The sequence below is a fragment of the Myxine glutinosa genome, chromosome 1, assembly GCF_964187855.1.
Source record: "Myxine glutinosa chromosome 1, kmMyxGlut1.1, whole genome shotgun sequence".
NCBI classification, from domain to species: domain Eukaryota; kingdom Metazoa; phylum Chordata; class Myxini; order Myxiniformes; family Myxinidae; genus Myxine; species Myxine glutinosa.
Window position 1 is genome coordinate 408871688 of NC_136261.1, and position 9083 is coordinate 408880770.

The window sequence follows — 9083 nt, forward strand, 5'->3', positions numbered from 1 at the left end:
TCGTTTGTTCTGTGTTCTAGGTCTTCCATTAACCTCGACTTCTTTTTTTTTTTTTTTTGTATACAGAGTCAAGGCTCATGTAAGAGCCAACAGATTACACACAAAAACATGCACGGACCCATGAACATCCAATAAACAAGAAAAAGAGCAATCAGAGATTGCAGACCCTCGCCAGGATGTATTTTCAGTGGTTTTTAAGGCTTTTGTGTTAAAACAAATATGGCGGCCGAACCACGTGACCGACGACGACATTAATCATTATTTTTTCTCCACAAATTTATCCCTAAATTATGCTCAAGAAATTTCATCTGATCGGATGAAGTTTTGTACTTGTCGAATTATGACATCAACAGATGTTATTCCACATGGAGAGTTCTTTACAATGAGCCATGTCTCAATTTTTTCGATGCAGCACTTTCGGAGATAGAGGTGCACCTTTTTCGTTTTTTTTCAAGATGGCGACCAAACCACGTGACCGATGACGGCATCATTTATTTTTATTTTTTTTCTCCACCAATTTATGTCTACATGACGCTCAAGAAATTTCATCCTGATCGGATGAAGTGTACTTGTCGAATTTGTCACGATGCGATTTGTCACAGGAGGAGGTGGAGGAGCGAGGGGTACATGGTATAAAACAAATTTACACAACTCGGAATTTCCGGAATGAAGTTGGAGATTGAAAGATGTGGATTTGGGGTGTTTTAACGGGGGTAGAAAAGATCAAGTTTTTGGATGGTGGTGAACATCTGCTTTAAAGACCTGGAGGGAGGAGAGGGTTTGAACAGAGTGAGGGAGTTTGTTCCAGAGGCGGGAGAAAAGAGGAATGAAGGAGTGAAGGTGAGCAGAGAGTCTTGATTTTGGCAGTTTCACCATAAGAGGGTTGCAGGCAGATCTTGTGCGACCTGTAGGAATATTTGGGGGACAGAGCCCAGAGAGCTGGGGGGGCAAGGCCAGAGAGGAGTGGGTAGAAGGCAGAAAGACCACCAACCTGCCTGCGGTGAGTAAATGAGAGGCCCTCGGAGATAGCGTCATCGCGGGAGATTCCAATGATTCTGAAATCTTTGGTTTCAACAGCGTGAAGCCGAGCTAGGTGTGAGGCAGGAGCACCGGCCCAGAGGGGGGAGCAGTATTCCATTGAGAACATTGAGAACTGTGGTTTCCCCAGGAAGGAACATGGCAGATAGTGAGACCCAAAAGCTTGAGTGACAGAACTTCTTGGAAAGGATTATTCAGAAAATAGATGGGAGGAGAAAGTCGATGTCTTTTCGGAGAGACAAAGTGAGATTGTGAGATTTTTCAGGATTGAAAGACATGTTCCACTTGTTTGACCAGTTTGTGATAGTGTATCAGTTTGTGACTTTGTATATAAAATAGAAAGAACAATCGATGGAGCCATAGTAATGGAGGCTAGGCCTGACAGGATGGCTTTGAGGTATGCACACACATCTGTGAAGAATGTACCCAGTGGGTTTGAATCATCGACATGGATTTAAACTTTCCTCCTGGCGTTTCCCATTGAAGGGCGAGGCATCAACGTGTGCCATCCTTTGGACGGATGTTATGTCGGATAACTCGTATGCGGGCATTGGTTGGCAGGTGGGCATTAAAGATCCTCACTGCATCCTTCGCAAATCCCAAAGACCCTAGACAAATTCCTGCACACTCAGCCGAGTGTTCCCATCGGAGTGGCGACCCATCGACGATTATAACTGCGAGACAATGAGACTTCCTCCACGGCCTTGTGTACCCAATGGCACGAGTATTGGAACAAACAAAACATAGTATTGGAACAATTAGTATGAAAGTCCAGGGATTGCAAACAAATAGCCGGCGCTGCGCCCCGCTGCGGAGGGACGTACAATCCACAATGCCGCACCCGGTGTTGGGTGGATTTATTTATTTAAATTTGAAGAACCCTTGCCCCCCCCCCCCCCCCCCGGGGTTCAAAACCCCATGAATAGACACCATCGCGCAGTCGATATCGTCGTCACCTCATCGGCACATCCAGTCGGTCGGTTTGGATCAAAGTCAGTTCTTTGGATCGACAGGGTCTCCAAACAGTAATTTAGCGAATTCTGATCAGACGGACCAAGGCAAGAATCCATCAACAGGAGCAAATTCTAAAAACTCCACAAGCAATCACCAGCGGGTATTCAGAGGTACCCGACAAAAGGGTCCGCTTCACGGTGCTCCGAGCACTCGCCTCATTGTGCACCATGAGGTTTAATCCAGCGTCCCCCACATACCGCAGGTGCAAGATAAAGGTAAATCACGAGTGAATGGTGTCATCACAGGTAAATAAATAAATTTCCATCGGCCCTACGATCGGCATTTGAACCAAGACAAACCGACGTCAGACAGCCTCAATGATAGATGAGACCGCAAACGCCCGCCACAAAGGTGGATGGAGAATAACAATGTGATCCAATCCAATGGCTCGAGAAAAAAAACCTGCAATTCCAGCTTTACATGCATTGCATGTGTTATAATGTCATGCGACAATCACATTCACTCAACACAGGAAAAACGCATGCGTAGAGGCAGCCGCACGCACAGCAACACACGCACAGCAACACACGCACAGCAACACACGCACAGCAACACACGCACAGCAACACACGCACAGCAACACACGCACAGCAACACTCGCACAGCAACACGCGCACAGCAACACGCGCACAGCAACACGCGCACAGCAACACACGCACAGCAACACACGCACAGCAACACTCGCACAGCAACACACGCACAGCAGCAGAAGAAGAAGAAGCAATAAAAGGTAGTGCATTAACTTAATAGTGATGGTAACATGGAAAGATAAAGATCTCTAGGGTTAAACGTTCGCCCAATATCAACTCAACATCCACATTGTCACACGCATGTTCCTTGCATGTTCCTTTAAAGACGATGGAAAAAAAATCCCACCGGATAGAGCACGAAAATGGGAATAAAAAATGGTGGAAATGAGCAGAAGTTACCATTTGTGGTGCGCGTTACTTTCAGCACGACTCAATGTTTCATAGCACATCGTTCAGCACCTCCTCAAACGGAACGAATGCGAGAGGATCTCGGGCAAGAGGATGGACGGTTTGTCTCAACGTCAAGGATTGGTTACAGCACACAACACGCCAACTAAACGAGTCCCAGGTTAACTCCAAAAGGTTAGAGAACGCATACGTTACCTGAAGTTCACACCAGGCTACTTCCACTCCGGTCTCGGAATCCAGGCCCTTGTACACGGTCTTGAAGGCCCCCCTTCCCAGCTCAATATCAAACTTCAGGAATCGAACATCAGGTGAGGTGGCAACAGCTTTCATATTATCTTCTTCTTCCTCTTCTTCTTCATCCTTGTCACTGGGAAGACAGGAGCTCTTTTGAGGAACACTTTTCTCTTCCTCGGTTGTTTTCGGCGCCGTCGTAATCTCGGTAACATTGGGGCTCAAAGCCCCCTTTTTATCCCCCTCCTCCTCCTCCAATAGCACGGAGTCAATCTCTGCTTCGACTTCCTTCGGCTCGACGTTCGTCTTTTCAGGAACGTCGGAAGCAGTACTACGGGCTACCTTTCTCTCCGGCCTGGTAAAGGAAGACACCACCACATCCAGAGCGTTGTTCAGCACCGCTCCAAAAGTAGCCGGGGCATCCATGAGCATGTCCTGGATCACGCTCCGACGCATGAAACGCCCTCCCGGTTCGGCCCGAGCGTCACGAACCGTGAGCAAAGGGCGCATCGTGACCTTGTCGTCCTGGAGCGGGACGGGCACGTGATCTTCGGTCGTCGTCGAAGCAAGTTGAGCAAGGTCGGATGGATCGGTCGCTTGGACAGAGGTCCGCGCCGGCTCACCGGGAACGGAGTCGGGAAGAGGGGCCATGTCTGTGATCGACTCGTTCTGAACGTCCGCGTCGACCAGAGGACGAGATTCTTCGGAATCTGCAGCCGGCACCTGTGGGCTCTCACCGGAATCTGCAGCCTTTTCAGACATGTCTGTTAGCTCAACTTGCGACGAGTTCACTTCCACTGTCATAAGGGCAGAGTGAGGATCGGGCGGGAGCCGGCTTGGAAGGGTGGTCGGCCGCGTCGTGGCGATCGTTTAAACTGCAGTGGAAGGGTAATGGGACATGGGATCAAGGTGTAGGAGGAAAAAAGGTACAAGGTAAATTACTCACTCAGTATTTCGTATAATATAACATTAATTATATATATATATATATATATACACATACATACATACACATACATACATACATACACAGACTTGGCATTTAATATGGAATAATTTTTTTTTCTTGACGGGTTTACTTTCTTAACTCAGTATATCAATCTTGTGAGTTTCTTTTACACTTCGGTGATTTATTTGTTGAAAGAACCATGTCACTGATTGTCGAAGCAAGAAGTCAACAACAGGATTATATCACAGGTGGCGTGGCAAAATGTACGGACAGGTGCATTTGATTGGCTTCACAGTCGGGTATACAAGGGTTGTTGCGTTCTGTATTAGTGGAAAACAACTGCTGCACGTCTCCAAAAGTTATTGCCGCTTCCTCTGGAGATGGTCCGTCAACTCGACAATGCCGTTTGTCATGGAGTGGTGGCTTTACGAAATTACGGCATGAAACAGCGTGCTATTGCTCGGCAGTATGGCATCACTCAAGGTCAGGTGTCAAAGATCCTGAAAGGAAATGCTCAGAGGGGTGTCCCTACTCCAATACCGAGGCCAGGACGTCCCGCAGAACCACAAGGAGGCTTGTGGCCACAAGGCCACAAGGCCACAACCACAAGGAGGCCGCAGAACCATCGCCAGCTGCACCGGTTAGTCCGCAATGGCCGTACCAAGTCAGCTAATCGGCTTAGGGCTGAGTGGCAGCAACTGACAAATGTGCCTGTATCCAGAAGGCTAGTCAACCAACGACTGGTTCAAGCAGGCTATCGTGCCAGGCGTCCCCCGAGAAAGCCACGCCTGACCAGACAACACCGCCAGCGCCGATTGCAGTGCGCCAGAGAGCACCGTCAATGGCAGCCAGGACACTGGAATCACGTGATCTTCAGTGACGAGTCTAGATTTCTGGTCTATCGTCAATATGGCCGCGTCCGAGTGCGCAGACACGTGCATGAAGCCTACAACGAAGATTGTATAGTGCCGAGAGTCCAAGCTGGAGGTGGTGGGGTGACTGTTTGGGCTGCTTTTCATGCAGGGGGCAAAACTGACCTGGTTGTTCTGAATGGAAACCTGAACCAGTTCAAGCACAGGGCCATTCTGGAAGAAACATTGCTTCCATTTGCTCGTGCAGCCTTTCGAGGAAACTTTGTCTTCCAAGATGACAATGCACGGCCTCATCGTGCTCGCATGATCCAACACTTTCTTGCTGACCGTGGTGTAGAGCATATGGAGTGGCCTGCCATGTCCCCGGATATGAATCCGATAGAGAACTTGTGGGCAGAATTAACGCGTCAAATCGACCACTTGGACCAGCAGCCGACCTCTGGGCGTGAATTGCAGCAGGCTATTGTCACTGCATGGCAAGCGATTCCTGTCCAAACCTTGGCAAATCTCGTGAACAGCATGCCTCAACGTGTACGTGCTCTCCTCAATGCTCGTGGGGGTTACACGAAGTACTGAACTGTAATTTTACTGTCTGTAATCCCAGTCGTAATTTAACTTTTGTTTTTGTAAAAAAAAATATTTGGCTAATGTGCAAAATAAAGAGATACTTCTGGAAAACGCACAGAAGTTTAACACAGTACTGTCCGTGAATTGAGTTCGATATCAGTTTACATCACTTTCAAGGATCAATTTATTTGTTTCGAAATGTCAAATGTGCTTTTTGTTTCTTTTAAAGGTCACATTAACAAAATCTCGAATAATTTCAACATAATTCCAATGAACTTTTGGTTCTAAGACATCTTGAAAAGTAAGTTCACCCCCACAAAAAAATATTCCATATTAAATGCCAAGTCTGTATATATACAGTGTACTTACATGGACACACACAATTAATTATAATAAAATACAAAAAATAAGTCTAAACAGTTTGCAAAATCAATAGCAATTGTTAAATGAGTTCCTAAAGATGGAAAAGCAGGAATGGTTCAAGAATGGGCAAGGTGGCAACAGGTAGAGAGAGGGGCAGAGGAAGGATGAAACACGGTGAAGGTGGATGAGCAGGGGGGAAGGGGAGTAGAAGGCTAGGGGAGGGTTGAGAGACACGGCAAGGGAGGATGGGGGAGGAGAGGGACACGGTGAGGATGGGTGTATAGGGTGAGGGACACGGCGAGGAGAGATGGGGGAGGAGAGGGACATGGCGAATGCAGGTGAGGTTGGGGAAGGGGAGGGACAGGGCGAATGCAGGTGAGGAAGGTGCAGGTGATGCGAATGCAGATGATGCACATGCAGGTGAGGATGGGGAAGGGGAGGGACAGGGCGAATGCAGGGAAGGGGGAACATGCTGAGGGTGGGTGGGGAAGGGGAAAGGGGGACACTGCGATGTCAGGTGGGAAAATGGGAGGAGCATGGCGAGGGCAGATGGGGAAGGGGGACACAGCAGGGGAGAATGGGGAAGAAGGTGGGGACACGGCAAGGGCTGGTGGAGAATGGGGGAGAGCACGGTGAGGACGAGTGAGGAAGGAGGAGGACACTGCGAAGCGGGTGGGGAAGGAGGAAGAAATGGCGAATAATGGGGAGAACACAGCGAGGTGGGTGGGGAATGGGGGAAAATAGAGGGGCCACGGCGAGCGGGTGGAGAAAGGTGGGGACGGGGGGGGGGGACATGGCAGGGTCGAGTGAGGAAGGAGGGGACACGGTAAGGACGGGTGGGGAATGAGGGGAGGGGGACACGAGGACTGGTGGGGAATGGGAAGGCATGGCGAGGGTAGGTGGGGAATGTGGGGCACGGCGAGGACGGGTGGGGAATGGGGGGCACGACAAGGACGGGTAGGGAAGGAGGGGGGGAACATGGCGAGGACGGGTCGGAAATGGGGGGGGTACACGGCAAGGACGGGTGTGGAATGAGGGGCATGGCGAGGGCGGGTGGGGAATGGGGGGCACGACAAGGACGGGTAGGGAAGGAGGGGGGGAACATGGCGAGGACGGGTCGGAAATGGGGGGGGGTACACGGCAAGGACGGGTGTGGAATGAGGGGCATGGCGAGGGCGGGTGGGGAATGGGGGGGGGGGGACACCGAGGGCGGGCAACATGGCGAGGGTGGGTGGGGAAGTAGGGGGAGTACACGGCGAGGGCGGGTGGGGAAGGGGCAACACCGAGGACCTGGTGCGTGAAAAGAGGTAACAAGGAATGAGTGCAGAGTTAGGTAACGATTAAAATGGAAAAAAGAAGATTGTAATTGTTATGATAAAATGAGGAGACTTGATGAGGAGCAGAAGGAAAAAGCGTGGGAGCTGAGGAGGAATGGGGAGTGGTGAGATGGAGAGAAATGGTCGTGGGCAAAACCGGAATTAGAACACAAGCGGGAGAAAAACAAACGTGTCCGAGGATGCACGAGTCAAGCAATAAACAACAACAAAAAGAAGAAAAAGAGAGACGTCCACACGTTCGTCTCCACAGCGTCTCGGCGAGGCTCCACAAGAGGAGAAGCGAGAAGAAGAAGAAGCTATGGCTTGAGAAAACGCCTCGAGTTGAGGAAACAGAATAAATAAGGATGAAGTAATCCGGTGTATTGAAGGATCCGTCGCTCCCGATGTTATATTTATAAACAAACCGAGCCACCAACGGTCACCTGTCCCAACGCGTCGCCATAACACCGTCGGGATACCGAGAATGGGACTCACGCGGTGGGAATGACGGTGCAAGCTCCCTGCACGGTTCATGGCGCCGTGTCCACTGCGCTCGCATTCCCCGGCGGACCGAACCGAGCTATTCGCGTGGAGACTCGGCCTCGCCCAAGGGTCGTAGTGGAGACGCCGCCGATAGGAAATGTCTCCCAGAGCGTCCCTCGACCTTTATCGAACGCGTACGAAGAGAACCCCAGGCACTCCGGACGTTCCCGAACGGCGTCTCTCTGTGCGGGTTAATATGGCGCTCCCAGCGTGGCCAGGCCAGGCGTCAGTCGTCACTGCCTGCGCTTCGTGTGCCTGACTCCTCCCTTACTCGCCTCTCCTTCCGGTCCGTCTTTCCTCCCTTCACTCATTCCCTCATTCGTTCCAACTCCGCCCTCCTCTTCTTCTAATTTCTTCGTTTTATCTCACGCTTCCCACACCGCCGATCCGAATCGCACCGACGCGCATGCAATAGGCCGGGCAACGGGCGCCTTGAAGCCAACTTGCCGCCATCTTTCCCTGCGCGCGTACTTACAATATTGCAACCTCAGTCGAGCCGCACAATCTTGTGTGAGAATGTAACACTTTATTGTCGCTTATTTGCAAACCACGAGCCTTTTGTGTTCAGAAAAGCCTGTAGTGCTAATGTATTAGAGTTTAATCGTCACAGCGCAATGGGTTAATTGTTGTCTTCATCTTAAATACATTATTAAAATTAAGAGTACATTATTAAAATGGAAAACCAAGCTATATTCACATTGCATGCGGTATTTATAAAAAGTGGAGTCGTCCCTTTGTTCGTACAAGTACATGACTGAAAGCCGAGAAGTCAATTCAATCGACGCCAGTGGGAGTAGTAAGATGGCGGCGCATCGGCAGTTGAGCGTCGCCACGAAAGCTCCTGAGCTCTAAACCCCGCCCACATCCGTCATCCGTCATCCTTAGTTCCTCACACAACTTTCGAGTAATGAAATGTCTTCAATCAACCACCTTCATTCTTCACGGAATCTCGATTTTTTCATCGCTCGCCCATACAGCACCTCTTGCAATTTCCTCCTTCATTTTCGTTAGTCATTCCCCCATCCGCACTCATTCCTGCCCCTTCCACCTTCCACCCCGAACATTCCAATTATTTTTGTCCTTTACTCGTCACTACGACTAACTCCGACCTTCGATCGTTCCCTCCAACTTCAACACCTTTCTTCCTTTCATCGCATCTCTCTTACTAACTTTCCACCTGTGTACACGTACCTCCCTCTTAGTCTTCGTACCTATCCACCCGTGTACACGTACCTCCCTCTTCGTCTTAGTA

At 49.9% G+C, this 9083-nt stretch overlaps 1 protein-coding gene across 6 annotated transcripts in view; it reads right to left on the reverse strand.

Annotated features, from left to right (window-relative positions):
• LOC137416052 (uncharacterized) overlaps positions 1-8084 on the reverse strand; it is a 97704-nt gene extending 89620 nt beyond the window's left edge. For all 6 annotated transcript variants that reach the window (XM_078770480.1, XM_078770479.1, XM_078770478.1 and 3 more), the window contains exons 1-2: positions 7784-8084; positions 3186-4096 (exon numbers count right to left, since the gene is read on the reverse strand). In XM_078770480.1, the coding sequence (XP_078626606.1) occupies positions 3186-4025 (840 nt within the window). In that variant the 5' untranslated portion in view covers positions 4026-4096; positions 7784-8084. The remainder of the gene's footprint in view (positions 1-3185; positions 4097-7783) is intronic.
• Between the last annotated feature and the right edge of the window lie 999 nt (positions 8085-9083).